The 19,226-nt window shown below is 43.9% G+C and overlaps 1 protein-coding gene across 1 annotated transcript; it reads left to right on the top strand.

Moving 5' to 3' along the window:
* The first annotated feature begins 784 nt into the window (after nt 1-784).
* Nucleotides 785-7,492, top strand: EDN1 (endothelin 1). Its single transcript, XM_084620344.1, has 5 exons — nt 785-1,190; nt 2,652-2,814; nt 4,129-4,287; nt 4,544-4,657; nt 6,256-7,492. Exons 1-5 carry the CDS (start codon nt 1,127-1,129, stop codon nt 6,395-6,397), a joined length of 642 nt encoding a protein of 213 aa, XP_084476470.1. The 5' UTR covers nt 785-1,126; the 3' UTR covers nt 6,398-7,492.
* The last annotated feature ends 11,734 nt before the right edge of the window (nt 7,493-19,226 follow it).

Raw genomic sequence — 19,226 nt, 5'->3', positions numbered from 1 at the left:
TTTTATATAACAAATTCCAGGGAGTTTTATAGCTTCTTTGAGTAGCCAAAATGAAAATGCAATAAATAAAATAACTAATAAATAAAATCCACCATTGCACAATTTCTCCTGCGTCCCCGGAGAGTTGCCTGGTGTACCCCCAGTGGTACCAACACCACAGTTTGGGAACCCCTGCTCTATAGCATTCAGGGAGCTAGGGTGTTGGAGAGGGGATATCAGCCTTTCCCCATCCAAAACTAGACTCTTTTTCACCCTCTTCCCTAGAAACAGCCAAACCCTCACCATTAAATGACTGAAAACAGGCAGTACTGTGCCTTCTTCACCCAGACCAGTAAAGGATGATGGTGTTGAACCACGTGGGCTTCAACGTACTGAGGTTTAGGATGTTTTTAATCTAGCCAGATGCTTGACAGAACCCCTTCCTCCGCACCCGTGTTTTCTTTTCAAACAACCCACTTCTGATTTCTACATGGTTGGCCACCTTGGAAGGGAGAGGGGAGGGGACGGTGGCGGCAGCCGAAGCAGCCGCATCTGGCCAGGTGTCAGGTGCTCAGCGCTGGGGCTCCCCCTGCTGGCTCTATGCCGTCGGCGCTCTTTGCCCTCAGGTTTCTTGCTTGTGGGTCTGCCCGGGCTATTTATTTTCCTTCTCTCGCTCTCTCTCCACTCCCCACCGCCCACCCTGCCAGTGTGTAGCCCGGCCCCTGGATTGCCAGACGGCGTCTGCCTCTCTGAAGTTTGCAGTGGTTTCCTTTCCAGCCTGGCCTTATCTCGGTCTGCACGTTGCCTCTCGGTGACTAATAACACAATAACATTGTCTCCGGATAAAGCGAAGTAGGAGCTGTTGACCCGCTCTATGGGGGTTCGGTATAAAAGGGAGCTGGCGAGAGGTGTCCAAGCCAGAAGCGCTCAGGCAGTCGCGCTGGAGAAGGAGCCTCCAGGTTTCCCAGTGCTGCTTGGGGGACGGTGACTGGGTTTGCAGCTCGCCCTGTCCCAAGGGAGCAGCTTTCCTTTCCAAGGGCGCCTCTGGTGAAAAGCGCTCTGCAGTTGAGAACTAACCGCAGCAGGGAGCGGGGCTTGTGGCTTGCGCTTTTGGGCTGCAAAAGAGCGACCGGCGGGCGTTGGCGGGATGGACTGTACACAGATGATTCTCTCCCTGCTGTTCGTGCTCTGCCCAGGAGCCCAGGAAACAGGTAGGTGTGATCTGGGGGGCAAGCACGGCGTGCAGGGAGCTAACCACAGGCGCGGCGGCTCCGCTGACCTCCAGGGGGGACCGGAGGTGCTACAACTAGGGGTGCTGGGGGCTGCTGCACCCCCAGGCATGGAGCGACTTTCATCATGGACAGGGTTTGCAGTAGAGTTCACTGGCTCTCAGCACCCCCGCTGTGCAAATTGTTCCCTTGGGTGGGATTTCAGGAGAATGGTCCAGAGCTGCCTAGTCCTTTATACAGACAGCGCGCGCTGTTCAAAGGTCCGTAGGACTAAATCAGGAGCGTGGTCATGTCCAGCAATGGGCTTTCCCTGGGCTTTTTTTTCTCTCTTTCTTGTTTTCAGCAAACCTCTGAAAAGGGTTTGCTTCCCCCGCCCCCATAACTTGCCCGGAGATGATTTAACTAGCCCGGGCAGAGCAGCAGTCCCGTCACACGCTGCTGATAATAAACAGCAGGCTGTTAAATGGATGTGAATCAGTCACCTCTCCCTACTGAATGGAACTCAAGGGAAGGCTTAAAAATCACCCCCCGCCCCAAATCCTTTATGTCCCGCACACTGCTGCAGGTTTGGGGGCGCTGAAGTCTTGCTTGGTCTATATTCACTACACCCAGGCGAGGAAAAGCAGATCTTATGGGCGTGCTGATTTCTTTCCATCATCTCTCCTCCCCAAACAACGTGCCTTCCCCGGAGCTGGGTGACCCCAACCAGAGGGAGGCGGGAAGGCTTCAAAATCTGGTAGTTCTGATGCAGAATTACAAGCGCAGCCACCCCCTTGGTGGGGAGAGATGCTACAGGGAGTCGTCACAGCCCCTGAGCATGGGGAAGATGGGGAGGGTTAATGGAAGGGACACCAGGGACAGGTAGAAGAGCCGAGGTCCCAACAGCAGGAGCGACCGGATCAATTTCCACGGCCCTGACTCCCTCGCCCGCAATCCCAGCTCCTCCCCAAGAGAGCATTGAAAGGGAGGGGAATCGGAAAACTACAGTCTGACGGCGGGAGAATCCTTAAACAACTGCTGGGGGTGTGTCTCCTTACAACAAAGCAGGGAAATGCACCAGCCCTTGAACGCCTCCAGCAAACCGCTGAGTTAAATGTCCCCAGAAGAACTGGGCAGAGTCCTGCAGGGAGAGAGCATGAGAACTGTAATCCAGCGCCCTGGTACAGCTGCTGAGTGTGACTGTGTTTCACACATTAATTTAATCTCAGCCATGCAAATGAGCTATTCCGTTTTGCAAGACCCTGGAGCCAAAGATCAGGACAAGGGCGGGGGGTGACTAGATAGATGGCAATGGGACCCATCAATCTCCCTTCCTACCACCGCTTTCCTGTCGGCGCGCGTGCCTGGGTCCGAGCAGCCTGGGTCCAATTGTTACATGCAGCAGCTCCCGGGGTCACTCGCCTGCTAACCCCTTTGCTCTCCCTTTCTCCCCTGCCGCGCTAGGTGCTGAGCTGAGCGCTCCTGCGACCGCTTCTGTCGCCGAGGTTCGTCCTTCTAGCGCCACCTGGCCGCTGCGCAGGGCCAAGCGCTGCTCCTGCTCCACCTTGATGGATAAGGAGTGTGTCTACTTCTGCCACCTCGACATCATCTGGGTCAACACCCCGGAGTAAGTGGCGGGCCCTTGGAACGCTCTAACCTCCCGTTCACCCGGGCATTAGGGGCGATCCTTGTAAACCGGTTGCTATGGTTCCCTTTCATTAGGGCCCCAGTGTGCTTGGAAGGGGCACCACTGACAATGGCTCCCTGGGACACCAGCAAATATAACCTCCTCTGTGCAGCTAATGCACCGGCAGGATCAGTGAGAGCGCCTGGGCTCATAGACTGCATCTGAAGAGTTCATGCCATTAGACTGCTCTTCAGTACCCAGCCCAAGTGAAACCCTGCAATGAATCCTGTGCATTTTTAGCAGGCATTTTACTTTGGTTGAAAAATAGGTTTAAAAAGGCCATGCACTGCTCTAGAGGAATATTTTTAAGATGGCTAGAGAGGAAGGAGTGGTTGAGGATGGGAACAGTATTTATTAGCACAGATTTCTCTCTACTAATATAGAGCCACATCTCCTGCTTGTTGTACTCACACCCATTGACTTTAATGGAGAGACCACTCACATGAGGAAAGCAAGTAGCATTTGGCCTTATAGATGAAGCAAATAACTTTTAACACTAGGCACAGCAATTCTAACCTTTCCAGAATTCTTAAAGTGTTAAGATACAACCAAGACTAGTTCATAGTTAGGACTGTATGGGTGGTGCTATAAAATACTTTTCACTGAGAAACACAGAAGGGTGAAATGCTGGTGTCTTGTTTCTGCCAGCCTTATTCCCCCAGAGTGGTAATTTTCTTTGGGAGTCTCTTCAGAGCAAAATCCAGCCCTAAATAACTGTAAATATATTCGGTGAAACCGCACTAGTTCTTAAGAATGGCTGGGAGACCCCATTGTGAGTTACTACGTTTTATAGACTAGTGGGCTTATGTATAATGCAGAATACATTACAGTTTTACACTTTCCTCATCAAGGGTGAAGCAGATCCTCAGTTAGTGTAGTGAATATTGACTTCAATGGAGCTATGCCAATTTACACCAGCTGAGGATCTCTCTCATTTTTTAAAATTGATTCTTTCTGTGCTTGCAATTTACCAAAGTTCAGACAGGTCAGGTTCTGTTGCATTCTATTGCATATTGATTCATATTTCTTAACTCATGGTTAAAAATGCCTTAGTCATGGAAGCAGGCACCGTAATCACAGTGCTGCAGTGCAAATTTTTCTGATAATCCCAAAGTTATGACCAAAAGAGCCTTCCCAGTCCCACAACCTTTACTCACAAAAACAGTCCCATTGATAAGATGACACCGAACACACACCGCAGTTCTAAGGCAATGAATTCAATTAATATCTTTCATGTTGATTTTCTGATCATAGGCGGACTGTGCCATATGGGCTTGGTGGCCCTTCTCGATCGAGGCGGTCTCTGGAAGATAGAGCCCCTTGGAAGCAACCAGAATCTAGCAAGAGATGCCGATGTGCCCACCAAAAAGACAAGAGGTGTCTGAACTTCTGCCAGACAGGAAAAGAACTCTGGTGGGTTACTATTATTATTGTTGTAATCAGTTTTGAACTGCACTCATTGTAAAGGGCCAGGTTGTGGTACATCTGCTCATGTTGGTATTTACTCAGGTGAATAGTCCCAGGGAAGTCAGGGGCACTACTTGCCTGACAACTCACCAGCATCTGGCCCAGAAGCCTCTGTTACATTTCTTAGCTTAAGTAGAAGTGGAACCAGGTAGATTGAAGCCTTGTTTTTTAATAGCAATATTGTTTTCTTTTATTTAAACAGGGCTCAGTCCACAATGGAGAAGGGCTGGGATCATCTTAACAAAGGTGAAGATTGCAAGGGACTCGGACTGAAGTGTGTGCACAGGCAACTACTTAACAGCAGGAAAATGAGAAGGTGAGCTACCGTACCCGCTCCTGAACAGGCTGATGATATGAAGTTTCAATAAAGTATCCACAAAGCAACTGATCCTATTCCCAGTTGAATCAGTGTGAGTTTAGCCTCTGACTTCAACAGGGAGCAGAATGGAGCCCTAAAACATTGACGCTTTTATTGTTGCTCATCCTATAAATCAGGGGTGGCCAAACTTACTGACCCTCCAAGCCAATAAGACAGTCTTCGGAAGTTCAAGAGCAGGGACGCACCTACCCGGGCTTCTGCCCCATGGGAGGCACTTGCTGGGGCTTGGAGCATTAGCCCCACTCCTGTTGAACCCCCGACCCCAGTAAATGCACCCTGCAGGGCTGAAGCTCTGAGACCTCCCTCCCCACTGGGCATAAGCCCCTCCACCACCACTCTGCTAAAAGGTAGAGGGCTTCCCCACAAAAAATCTGGTAGGTGGAGAAGGGAGGTGGGGGTGAGTGCAAAATGCTGCCGGTGTAAACTACCGCACAAAGGGGTAAGGCTGGGAAGAGACAGGACCTCGGAATTAGGACTTCTGGGTTCTATTCTCCACTTTGACACTTACTTCCATGGGACTCAAGAGAAGAAATATAAGTGTGTAAAGGTTGCACTATCAGACCTTTGGACCCTATGTGCCTACAGGAAATTCACTTAGCTTCTCTGTTTCTCACTTTACTCATCTGTAAAAAAGGGGATAATACTGACCTATCTCCTCGGAGTGTTGTGAGACTAAATTAAATTAATGTTGAGAGGGCACTTGGAGATCCTCATGTAATAGGTTGAGTGTCATTAGCTGGCAATATTGCAATGCAGTGTAATTCCAGTTGAATGACATAAGTGTTGCAATGTGATGAAGCCCTATAGGAGTGAACCCACTTTTTCAAAGAACAACTTTGCAGTAGTACCTTCTGTGAGGCAATTTGCACCTTGCCATTTTTGAAGCAATTTATGACTTATTCCATTTCTCTCTAAATAGAATTTGACTATGGGTAAAATTTTCAAAAGCGCCAAAGTCCCATTTTCAAAAGTGGCATAGGCATACAGGAACAGGAGTTCTATTGGCTTTAACTGAGTTTTAAGCTCCTAAGGGACTAAGTTATTTTTGAAAATGAGATTTAGGTTTCTAAGGCCCAGATCATCAAAGGTATTTAGGCTCCTAACTTCCATTTAAATCAATGGAAGTTAGGAAGTTGTGGATCTGGGCCCAAGTCATCTAGCTGCTTTTGAAAATTTTACCCTTTAGCTGAGTTCACTAAAACTGGGTTCCACTTAATCTAAAAAAACCCAATAATAGTAAAAAGTAGCCAACAACTACAGAATATCATTTAATTTGAATACACACAATTTCTGGGGATTGGGGTTTTCAGACTTGCCACAATATCTAATTGGCTGGATCTTCAGTTGGTTTAAATCAGTACAGCTCCAATGGATCTACGGTAATTTACTCCACAGGAGGATCTGACCCCATAAGTCTAGATTTAGATTTATTTAATCAAAGTGCTGATTATATATACACACACACACACTATATATTCACACAAGATTGATCTCAATTTTTATAATAGTATTTGGTGTTTTTCTTGTTTTTACAGACTAGAAGCCATTGGTAACAGTATCAAAGCTTCCTTCAGTATCGCAAAGTTAAAGGCTGCACTCCATGAAGTGAAGAGGCTGAAGCATAACAGAACACATAAAAGGCAAAGCACCTGGGAAAGTCTGAAAACAACTTCTTAGTGGGGAGATCACCAACCCTAACCCTCCTCCATCAACAGGAACGGATAGAGCATTGCCGGAGCTGTTTTGATTTTCACATTCCACGTGGCAAAGGCATGTTATCCTAAATATTAAGCCACGCACCCACAAAAAAAGATAGGTAGAAGAGAGCCTAAGGAAATCTTGTATTTGGACAAGGTAAAAGCAGTAAAGACCTAGCAGGTGATCCTTCTGGAATCCAATTGGATGTGTTACATTAACAAACATTGATTGACAGCCGTCTGTCAGGAGGAGAAAGTGAACATTGGAATGTTGCTTCTGAAAAGAAGGTGTAAAATGGAGTGGTGTTGATCAGTTTGGCAGATTTCAGGGAGAAAAATAAAAGACTAATGCCAAAAGATGTTGCAAGGAATACCTGATACAGAAACTCCTAAAAAGAAGAGAAATCAAGATTTGAAAGGAGAGACTATTTTTTTTTTACTTATTAATTAAAACAGAAAGTGAATGACACTGTGCTACTTTAATCAGCACTCATTGCATAGATACAAGTCTACCTCACATACTGTATGTTGCACTCCTGCCAAAGTATTTTTACAAAGTATTGCCTTTACTTATCAGCCACAACCCTTTGCCTTTTTCAGCAGTCTAGTTTACTAGTACAATCACAGTTATCTGAACGGTGGGGCAGACGTGTTTGTTTGGCTAACCAAGGTTTTGGATAATGAAAGGAATTTTCAACATAAATAATAGACAACAGGGGACATGATCTTGTTTAACATAATAGGGAGATTTGGACAACTGAAGGCCTAATAATAGGGGTTGTACTGTATTGCAGGTTGCCAATAATCCATTGACCCTGATGTGTAACAGAAAGTGTTGCTAGATCAAGGATTTCTTCAGCGTCTGTCTGATGTAAATGTGTGGAGACAGAGGGTTGTTTAAAATGAAACCAAAAGGCTAATATTGGGTGACTGTTTATAGCAGTGAATTTACTCACATTATTGAATTTGCTGACTGAGATCTGATGGAATTTTATGATGTGCTTATTTTTTTAACAAATATTTATGTCTCTACAAATTATTCATTTATATTTACCATGTTGAATATACATTGGAATGGGCCATATTGGTCTATGCATGTTTTATGTATTTCTGTGTGAAATCGGGAAATGCTTTGTGCCTGTCAAGGTAAATATCTTTAAAAATAAATATTTTTAACTACTGTATTGGTCTGATGGTTAATATTCCCAGATGTCAAAAAGATGGCTGGAGTAAGGCCGGGCCTTCCCTGGGACTGCCCTTGGACGCAGTGGGAAGGCTTATGTGTTCCAATGGTCCTGAGAGTTATGCCAATGGAAGTTTTAACTCCTGGTGGGTGCACCCAAGCCAGACGGGTGAAAAAGGACCAGATGAAAAGCAGCCCACTGGTCCTCCAGGTGGGGCAGGAGGCTGAGTGAGAGGCCAGCAATCTATCCTCCTGAAAAAGTTAACTCATAAAGTAGCCATTCTGGCAAACGGTATGATACCTGGGGCAGTGGAGCCTTGCTTGTGCCCTAAGAGATGTCTAACAGGGTATACAAGGATTCACATTCAAAAATTCAGTAACCTTGCTGGGGTTGGATACATGTGAAGAAATATTATATCCAGAGGAACCGAGCCTCCTCCCAGCAAAGTTAATGACAAAACTCCCTTTAACTTCAATAGGACCTAGACCAGACCCTGAGGTATTCATAGGAAAGATGGATCCATAGTTAACATTTGCATTGCTCCAAGTCCTTTGGCTTAAGGCAGCTGCACCTGGATGGATGCTGCTTGAAGGGACTATATGCCAGGTAAATCAAATGAGAACAGGAGGCTCAAAAAGTAACTGACCATGCGATGAAATTTGTTATCAAATCCCACAGCCAAAGGAAATAGACCTGGTAAAAACTTGTCAAACAGAACATTCTTTGTTTTGCTTGAAAAACCAGGCTTTTTAAAATAAATCATTACATTCGGCCAACATTTTGAAAATTTGTTTTATTAAGAACACAAATGGAATGAAAATGCATTTGAAATGTTGAAACATCCTGCAACCCTTCCATATATTGGTGACCGGTTTGTTTGCTGGCATCCAAAGAACACTTATGTACTAGGTGCTGTAGACTTCACTTAGACTTTAAGGGCAGAAGGGACCGTCGTGATCATTCTAGTCTGACCTCCTGCAGGCCACAGAACCTCACCCACCCACTCCTATAATAGACCCATACATTTTTTGTGATATTTCAGTTAGACACAGGGCCAATTTCTCCTCTTAGGTGCTCTGGAATTAGACACAAGGCCAATTTCTCCTCTTAGGGAAATTCCATTGAGACCAAGATGGGCTGCCCTTGTGTGAAAGGGGAAGTGTAAACTAATTACAAACCAGACTTTTCAGCGAGAACAAGACTCCAGTGGGGGTCGCACCCTTGATCTCTTGTGTTTTAAAGGGAATAGGCCCTTTGACTGCTTTAGCAGATAGGATTTGGTGACCCTTGTCAGGTGTGAAAAGACCTCATTAAAGTTCATTTCTTTTCTACTGATTGACCTCCGTTGTTAAATAAATAAATAAATACTCCAGGCTATGCTTCTTCCCCTGCTTTCTGGCTTAAGTGAAATACAAACATACAGCATGTTCAACATGGTCTTCCACAAGACTAGCATCATGCTGGGTGACACCGCAGGAATCAGCAAGGCAAAGGTGTGAACTGGGGCATGTAAGCAGACTAGGATCAGAGAAAAGCAGCCCCCTCACTCCAGCCTGCAGCCATGGTCACTGTCAGGGAAGGAAGGAAAAATACAGTTTGAGAGTCAGATGGCCTGGGCTGTGGTTTAGTTTGGTTTGTTTTTTTGACATTTTTCTTATATCACCACCTATTTTGGTGGATAGCAGAATGGTGGTTCCACCTTAGCTATGGTTCAGAGTGGCTAATTATTTAAAACACAACTGTTTCTAATGCTCTTAAATCCACTTGTTGACTCAGATTGTCTCAACATTTGCTGTGCCTCATGAAGGTGTAGTGTAGGGTTAGTGGTCCAAATATGGGGTTATTTGAGCAAGGAGATCCTGAGATATCGCACCTTCTCCCTAAAAATCCTGGTTACAAAATCACTTGGTTCTTCTAATAGTTTTTGTACCTGTCCAGAGCTCAAACGGCTCTAATCCTTCCCAAACTGATCTCAGCCCCCTCAGGATTTAATTCGGCTAATGCATAGCACCCATTGCCCCTGTGGGGAAGAAATATCTCCAAAGCTATTTAGGCTTAAGTTTAGAATTCCACATTGGGTCAAAGCTTAATTGACATGCACTAGAGAGTAAAATACATATATGCAGAAAGATTCTCTTTCCAAGTTTTCAGAAGGGCAGGAGGCATGACTAAGCAACCTTAATTGTGCATTAACAAAGTTTTTGGGCAGTTACTAATGGCTCTGGACATGACTCTGTTTTAACTGGCACCTGAAAAGATGTGCTGAAAATGGATTTAAAATCAAATAAAGCAGAAAAAGTCCTGTTAGGGCTTTTTGTGACTATGCCCACCTTGGTGCTATAAACTGCACTCATGTGCTGGTAGGGTGCTACCACGCTGTATATGGCAGAGAGTATCTCTTTGAATTGTCCAAACAAGGCCCCCATACAACAACCCGTGAGACTATCTTCATTATCTTAAAGGCCTACGAAGGGCAAAACACACTCGAAAACCGTGAGAAACAGAAAGAGTCACTTTTCTGGTGATGAGCATACATCAGTGGCTAGAATAGATAGGTGACAGAAGACCGAAACACAGGCATAGGTGGAATTTAAAAGTCAGTTTATTGATGTGGTCATGAAAAAGGGAACACAAGCTATTTTTAAGTCCAGGTTCCCTCAAATACAAATGTATTGAGGTGTCCCCAAGTTCTTTTCTTTCGCAAATTAAATAGCCAACATATGTCAATATCGCTTCTGCGCAAAAGAAGCCCTTAGTATGTTGAGATATTCTTTGCTGGGATTGCTGGAATAGGGCCCAGCCCTTTATGAAATATATGTTACTTGCCATAAACCCACTCAGGCAAAATTCCTATTGAAACCAATGGACATTTGCCCAGATTCCAGGCACTATTTTAATCAAACTAAACGTACAGCAATTATTTAATTAAATATAATTTGCAATCCGTTCTTGATCAGCCAATTTTGTTTCTTTTTTCTGGGCAAAGATTGATTTGATTGAAATGGCAAAATGAGGCATATAAAAGAAACAAGGATTTAAAACATGACTCAAACTGTATTTATTTCAGGAAAATAATATGATGATACTGGAATTCTTTGTACCTTATCTACACGATTCTGACCTAATTTTTCCACTAATGGCTACTCTAATCTGTGCCACGTTATCACAAGCTGTCCCACATTAAAACATCCATAATGTCCTAATGTTACATATGTTTAGCGTTTACTCAGCCAGACATCAGCCTCTTTGTTCATGTTTCCTTGTGCTAGGATAAATATAGTCTTCGCAATACATTGCTGTATTTACAAACACAGTGAGCTGGATAACCAGGGTTTGAAAGATAGCTGGCTATTTTCTTTCTCGATGGCAGATTATTTTCCATTGTGTATATAAACCCATATCAATTCCCAGTCTGACTTCATCAGCATCATGGCACTATTAATAGGTTTCTCCTGGTATCAAATCCAGTTTCCTGTCTCAGCTGATGTCTTTATTTCATTTAGAATCCTCACTTCATATTTTAGGAACCAGGTAGAAATTAGGACCTATGAGCAATTAGGTTCGTATGCTCATAAACTATGGTGATAGCCACAGGATGGATAGAATGCTGCGGGTAAAATACAAAGATGGTAACATTTTTTCTGAGATAAACATTGTATGAGTGGTTTCAGAGTAGCAGTGACAATTCAAAAACTCAGCCCGATTGAGTCTGAATTTTCTCTTTGATTTGATTGAAATGAGATATAAAACAATGTTAGGTGAAAAATGATAGTGAAGCCAACTTTTCGATTTTTCAATGCCACTGAATAATCAGTCTTATAATAGTTACATGCATAGGACAAGTTCCTGTAGTTGGATTACTGCAATGAGAACTGAACTCTGTCCTAAATTAGCCTGGTTCAAAGTAATTCTTTGACTTCAGCAGAATCATTACAGGTTTACACCAGTGCAAATGAGAGCAGAATTGGGGCCAGAAAGTCTCTGGCCTTCCTTGTAAGACTTTGATGTGGCAAATCAAAGTTTTGGCTGTGTCCTGGTAGAAGATCTAAAGTCTTTTTTTTTTTTACCAGAATCTAGTTGTTAAAAACAAATTTAATAAAAGCCACTTTTGAAAGCAATGGAACAACTTTCCTGACCAGGACTTAATTCATTGAAAATTTAAATCAGAGACGGACAAACCCCACGGAATTTGACATTTTATGAACCTGTCCAAGTAGTCTTTTGGATCTGCAAAACTGGTTTGCGTTAACCAGCTATTTCTCCTGTAATTTAAGACCTCCCTCCCCACCCCACCCCCATCCCCAAGAGAGATTCAGTTTAAAAAACAAACATGTTTTTCTAGCTAAGGGAAAGTCTATGTTATGTACAAGGGCTTAAAAAACAGCCTCCAAAATACCTATGCTGACATCAAAGGTGCCTTATTTATGCTACATTGTATTTACATTTTCCCTTGCCTCCTTCACCTCTTTTCATGAGTTTAAAGTTACGCACATGTCTAAGTACCTCATTGAATTGGGGCCACTGAGATTAAGAATAGTCTAATGAAATCCACAGGACTACTCATCTGCTTAAAATTAGGCATGTGTGTAAGTACATTGCTGAATCAGGCCCTCTGTATTCGTCTTCCATTCTGTCCTTTTTTTTTATTTCTATTTTTTCATGGGATTTCTATTTTTTTCTCCACCCTCCTATTTTTCACTTTCTCTCACTCCTAACTCCTAACTAGATCTTGACCCCAGTAACATTCAAATTAAAGAAAAAAGTTCAAATCCACAGTACTCTAGTGGGTTAAAAAATTGGGCAAAATATGTTGCCTCATTGCTAACTGAAATTTACAGTCATTGCAGCTGACTCTGTGTTTCATTTCAAGCTGTTAAGGTCTGGTACCAATAATGCAAACAACCTTAGGGCTTGATCCTGCAACGCACCAATCTCTCTGGCCATTGACTTCAATAAGACTGCACACATGTTTAAAGATAAGCACATGCTTAACCGTTATGCTGAATCCGTGTCGGAACACCCAACACCTTGGCGGACTAAGCCCCTCATTGAGGATGAAAGGATTTCTTATTACTTCAGTCTGCCCTGAACTTGTTTATCTACTTCTGCGGGCGTGGTTGGAGTACTATGGTACAGAGTGTAAAACAAGAACAGTGACATTATCCACAGACACCTCGAGGATGGCCTCTGGGATCTCTCCTAATGGCTGTCCATCTCAACCGACATAAAGGGTTTGAGCATTAGCCTGCTAAACCCAGGGTTGTGAGTTCAATCCTTGAGGGGGCCATTTAGGGATTTGGGGCAAAAATTGGGGATTGGTCCTGCTTTGAGCAGGAGGTTGGACTAGATGACCTCCTGAGGTCCCTTCCAATCCTGATAGTCTATGATTCTAAGACCAGGCATTTTTTCTCATAAGCAAAATACCTCACCCATCCATCAGAAACCTGACTTTATGATGTGAGCAGGCACACTGGGATCAGAGTCTTGTACTGCAGGATGAGTAATTGACACTGGGAAGAAAATCAACCTGACTTGCTACGTAGGGTCTGCTGCGTTTTACTTTCTGCTTTCCATGCACTCATCGTGGTGTGCAAGTACGTGAAGAAGAATAGAAGCAGGAGGCCTGTGCAAACATATCCCTTACATTGCCTGAAGCTGTTTTTAAAATTAATTTTGAGAACATTTTAAGTCAAATACAAATAGTTTAAATCAGTGGTTTTCAAACTTATTTGATCTGGGGGGCCCCCTTCTTTGTGCCTGTAGTCATTTACGTCCCCGTCCCCCTCAAGTACATATACCACCACCCAGCTCTGAAGGCAGAGCGGAGAGCAGCAGGTCCTGGCTGGGTACCCGGCTCTGAAGGCAGAGCGGAGAGCAGCAGGTCCTGGCTGGGTACCCGGCTCTGAAGGCAGAGCGGAGAGCAGCAGGTCCTGGCTGGGTACCCGGCTCTGAAGGCAGAGCGGAGAGCAGCAGGTCCTGGTCGGGTACCCGGCTCTGAAGGCAGAGCGGAGAGCAGCAGGTCCTGGCTGGGTACCCGGCTCTGAAGGCAGAGCGGAGAGCAGCAGGTCCTGGCTGGGTACCCGGCTCTGAAGGCAGAGCGGAGAGCAGCAGGTCCTGGTCGGGTACCCAGCTCTGAAGGCAGCGCCACGCTAGCAGCAACACAGAAGTAAGGGTGGCAATGTGAAAAGTGATATTCGTCAATATCATTTTTCACAGCAGACTTAGTGATCCAGGGTCACCCTTCTGCGGTGCTGCTGCCAACCCAGGGCTGCTAACCAGAGCCCCACCGCCTTCAGGTAAGGAATTGTGGAGGGAGCACCTGAGCCCAGACTTCCTCTTCTTAGCATATGTGCCTCAGGTAGCATGTGACCAGGATTCATCACAGAATTTGGTCTGCTGGCTGGATCATTAGCTTCCCCAACCCAAGCTGGGTACTGATGGGAAGCACAACATGAACAACGATCCATGCCCCTGGTGAGTGACTGAGGGAGGGGAAGGAGAACCAGAGCCCGGGTGGCAGAGCCCCAGCTGTCCACTTTATCCCCACCTCCGGGTGTGCACAGTCCTTCTGAATGAGCCCCAGCCACCGGGGCTGACAGCCAGAGCTCTTAAAAAACAAAAACAAAAAAAGAGCACACAGCTCACATCTCCCTTGACACGTTTCCCTGTCTCTTGGGAGACCCGCCCCATAGTTTGAGAACCATTGCTCTAAATAATAGTGTGAATGCCTTGCATGTATATATTGTATTTAATAGTATAATATAACATACATTCATGACAAGCAACCCCTAATATAAGAAAGAAAGGAGATTTTTAAAAAGAATTTATCATTTAAATATCCATAATAGGCGATAGGTCTCACTTTAATTCATTTTAACCCCTTACATAACTGTATAGTTTGCTTTGCTTCTGTGGTAGTCTCACACGGCTTCTAAGATTGCACGCACACATGTCCCCGATAGGGGCCCAACTTATCCCTTCCCTATCGTTTCCTTTATTGTCAACTTAACAAACAGATGAGCTGCTGGAGCTTACCCTGGGGCTGCCCTGTTTCTAAGGTTGCTTCTTATAAGATGCCTCTGTCACTGCTCCTAGTTCTTTTTACCTCAGAGAAGAGACCCTCAGTCCATTTATGGACTTCTGGACCTAACCAGCGTGGTTGCCTGAGTGAGTCAGCAGTATAGCCCTGCATCGCTGTACAATGTCACAGAACCTGACACCCTGTGACAGAATTAGTTCCTGGTTAGACAAAAACTGTTTATAAAGCTTCACATTTTGTCCATCTGATCAATAACACTGCTTACAAATGATTGCATTGAAGATATGTGTTTTATTTTGTACTCTGTATAAGGTGTCATCCTCTACTAATGTGCAGCCTGAATTAGCAGGTAGGTCCATTCAACTTCCTCTGGAAGTAAACCTTTTTTCTAATGTGAGAGTATTAGAAGGCTCACTATTTATGATGCTCTTTCTTTATTCTGTTATTTCTGTCCATCACCCTCAGTCCTGGCTTGGTACTTTTTAATGCATTGAAACAATAAACAAATGCAAAGTTCAGCCAGATGTAACTGGGAGCCTGAGTCAGATTTTGAAATTCTGATTGCAAAGCAATTCTTAAAATGCCCCTTAACGGTTTTATCAGTGTGCACAGCCCGTTTTTCTGAATCCGTTTCTCCAGCTATAGTGTCCTTGTACTATCAGTGTTTCCCAGCTCAGAGCCTCAGGTAGTGTAAATTGATGAAACTCACTTGATTTCAGTGGAGTTACACTGATTTGCACCAGCTGAAGAGCAGGTTCAGAGTTTTGCATGCATTACAGTGAGCACTTGTACGTGGTTGGCGAAACCACATACAAATAGCCTCATAAAACGAAATCATACACAACTCTTTAACGTGCACTAGAAGGTGCTTCTAGCCATTTTCTAAGTTTCAAAAATGCTCGTCTAGGTTCTTTTAAATATCTTTTGGCTTTGGCTGTACACCACATAAGGATCTGACGGTTGATTTTCCCCACTGAGGCCTGGTATATAGTACATTCAGATCTCTTTATTCCTTTGGCTATTGGGACATATTCCTGCTATGTGCAGCTCAGCAGGTTCCACGCAATATGATTTTTAAGTGATTCATTTAAAGTTACCTCACCCATTAGGCTGCTTCCCACCTGAATACTTGAGCTCTTTGCCCTGATCCATAGCTCACGAATGTTACTGAAAAGACTGTCATTGAACTGAATGGGCTCTGGATCTGGCCCTTTAAGACCAATTCAGTGATTCAGTGGTATATTGCCATAGTTTACTCTTTAAAAATAAATACATAAATAAACTATTCTGTTGAGTAATAATTTCTCATTATGTGGATTTCTTGAAGCAGCTATAGATGGATGTAAAAAGAAAAGGAGGACTTGTGGCACCTTAGAGACTAACAAATTTATCTGAGCATAAGCTTTCGTGAGCTACAGCTCATTTCATCGGATGCATGCAGTGGAAAATACACTGGGGAGATTTTATATACACGAAGAACATGAAACAATGGGTGTTACCATACACACTGTAAGGAGAGTGATTATTTAAGGTGGAGCTATTACCAGCAGGAGAGTGGTGGGGGACACCTTTTGTAGTGATAATCAAGGTGGGCCATTTCCAGCAGTTGACAAGAATGTCTGAGGAACAGTGGGGGGGGGGGAATAAACATGGGGAAATGGTTTTACTTTGTGTAATGACCCATCCACTCCCAGTCTTTATTCAAGCCTAAGTTAATTGTATCCAGTTTGCAAATTAATTCCAATTCAGCAGTCTCTCACTGGAGTCTGTTTTTGAAGTTTTTTTGTTGAAGAATTGCCACTTTCAGGTCTGTAATTGAGTAACCAAAGAGATTGAAGTGTTCTCAGACTGGTTTTTGAATGTTATAATTCTTGATGTCTGATTTGTGTCCATTTATTCTTTTACATAGAGACTGTCCAGTTTGGCCAATATACATGGCAGAGGGGTATTGCTGGCACATGATGGCATATATCATATTGGTAGATGTGCAGGTGAACGAGCCTCTGATAGTGTGTTAAACTTCCAGGCAAGCAACAAAACCCCTTATTTTTTCTTAGGCATTTAGGCCCAGATCCTGCCAGTCAAATACAGCTTACGCACACTCTTGCACCTGTATGGAGCCATCGATAACTTTTTTGAACAGTGTTTATTGTGTGTTAAGGCTGTAAAGTCACGCACTCAGAAGTTGGGCAACTTTAATTCTGGCATTTCTATGTACTGTAAGAGGCAGGGGGGTCCTGTGAATAAAATATAATGTGATCATCTGATGAAAGACTGTACCAGAATGCACATGCGATCTTAATTGTGATATTTCCCGACTATTGAGTGTGTATGTATAAAATGTGATGAAAGTGTTTCTGATCTTGAGTGACTCCATTGACTAGGAAATGTATGTGGAATCTTGTTTCCTTTCCATTACCAGAAAAGTCCAAACTCAAAGGGTATTTGTCCCCGATTTATACCCTATTTAAACCCCATTTAAGCCAGTGGCTAGCTTAATATAAGTAAACCGTGTGAGTACTTTTCCAAAAGAATGTCTTGCGCTGTCTGTCCAAAACATCACACCAGTTACACAATCCCACAGGCAACAATACAGAACTGTTGTGTTAGCACGGAACTTACATCCATTCCATTCCGTATGCGTCATGAGCCTAAAGTGTTCCGGTGAAAGATTTCTCTGAGTTCATGTGTTTACAGTGAAATTTCAGGTTTCTTAATGTGTGGGTCTGGATGTGGGTGAGAGAGTGTCTGTGCACTCAGTTTTTACTCTCTCAACAGCACAGCTCAAAAGTCTGAGTGTTTTATAGACTAATCTGTTAAAAAGACAAAACAGGCCCTTTTTTTTGCCTCCTCACTGCATTCCAGTTTATTTAGCCACTCTATGGGGATCTGACAGGGGCATTGTTGAAGAGACAGAGAGAGAGAACCTATGGTTTGGGTGACATTAGAATGCTAAGAAAAGCCTCTTTTTCACTTGATGGACTAACAAATGGGATCAGGTATCAGAAAGCCTGACAAAACAGCTTAAGAAATGAAATATGCAGCAAATGACTGCCCAATACATCCTACCTGGCCTTAGCTACAGTAACAACTTTGGAGGGGAGCTCATGCAGAACTGCCCTACTCTCCCCACCTGACAGGCACAAAGATCTGATAAATTGCCAGAACTAATTGTTGCCGTGACAGGCCTTTGATCTTTGGAAGACGCAATTTATAAATGGCGAGTTCGCTTACACCCCACTGTTGATGGAGCTGTTGAAATAGTCATAAAATCAATAATATCTGCACACCAGGGATCCTTTAGTTTTCACCATTTATTCTGAGGATGCTTCAAAGCGACTGCAAATCCTGATCCACCTCCAATATGTCAGGCTTGATAGTAGAGAGAAATGTGAAAAGAAGGCACACCCCAGACTTATACAAAGTAGAAAGCTTTGTTGTTTTATGGGTTATTCTTTGCTTGCCAAGACCAGACCCTGAGCCATATAAACGTTCGGGGTGGGGATAGGGTGGTGGTGATCTAGTGGTTAGAACAGAGTACTGGGTATCAGAACTGCTGGGTTCTGTTGATAACTCTGCAACTGACTTGCATGTGTGGCTTTAGACAAGTGAAACCCCCTTTGTGCCAAAGTACAGTTTACCTATATACTGAACGGGCATAATAACAATAACGGTTTGTTGGAGCGCAGGCCATCTACATATCCCAAAGTAATTTGCAAACATTAAGAGCCATAGTCATTTGCTGGTACAAATGGATGGAAGTCCATTAAAGTCAATGGAGGGGCGCAATTTAGAGTCTTTGGTCCTCAACTTTTTCTTCAAGAGCACATCCTGAATATTACACTGTGGGTTGTGTTGTATAGTTCCACAGGGACTCTGAAAGGGGCTGGGTTGGGGAAGGAATCCTCTCCCTATGCTGCAAGGTAGTGCCACAAACCACTACTGCAGCACTTAGACAGCTGTGTTCGTGGTGGTCCTAAATCACCTTGTTGGCAGAGGGAAGATAGGAGGGCTTGTGGCTTTCTAAACACAACTAATGCTGCCTAGCACCATCACACTGATGAATACTTAAGAAGTGGCCTGGATAAAGAATTCATGGAAGGGGTTGCTAACTCTACAATAGCATGACCCCGTTATGGAATTTCCCCAGCTATAGGGGGGTTATTTTTTCTACCTTGGAGTGGCACAAGTTTTTTACTGTATTTTATTTTTTTCACTTTGGCTGAAAAGATACCTAAACTCTGTCATTGAAATGTGATATCTTAAACATAAAGGGCCAGGGCCTCGACTGGTCTAGAACTCCACTGACTTCCATGGAGCTGCCCTGACCTAGAGCAGCTGAGGTCTGACCCAGCATGACAAGTGTTGTACCAGTTCAATGGGGCACCTCCATATGCAGCAAGCTTCACAGCTGGCCTGCTAGAGGAAGGAACTGTTGAAAATTGATTCACTGGCTGACACAAAAGAGGGAAATTCAATGTGTTGTTTCTAAGGGGAGGAAAAAGTACTTGAATTTAGCAGAAAACTCCTCACTTACATTCCTGAATTCTTGAAACAGGAGAAAAAGGATGAGGGATGTTCACCTT

The sequence above is a fragment of the Lepidochelys olivacea genome (assembly GCF_965140295.1).
Source record: "Lepidochelys olivacea isolate rLepOli2 genome assembly, chromosome: 2".
Taxonomy (NCBI): domain Eukaryota; kingdom Metazoa; phylum Chordata; order Testudines; family Cheloniidae; genus Lepidochelys; species Lepidochelys olivacea.
The sequence above is the reverse complement of the archived record's forward strand: the minus strand, read 5'-3'. Positions and strand labels throughout refer to the sequence as shown.

Coding starts and splice junctions, on each gene's coding strand:
- EDN1 (XM_084620344.1), top strand. CDS start 1,127: ATGGACTGTACACAGATGATTCTCTCCCTGCTGTTCGTGCTCTGCCCA. Junction 1,191..2,651: donor CCCAGGAGCCCAGGAAACAG/GTAGGTGTGATC, acceptor CTGCCGCGCTAG/GTGCTGAGCTGAGCGCTCCT. Junction 2,815..4,128: donor ATCTGGGTCAACACCCCGGA/GTAAGTGGCGGG, acceptor TTCTGATCATAG/GCGGACTGTGCCATATGGGC.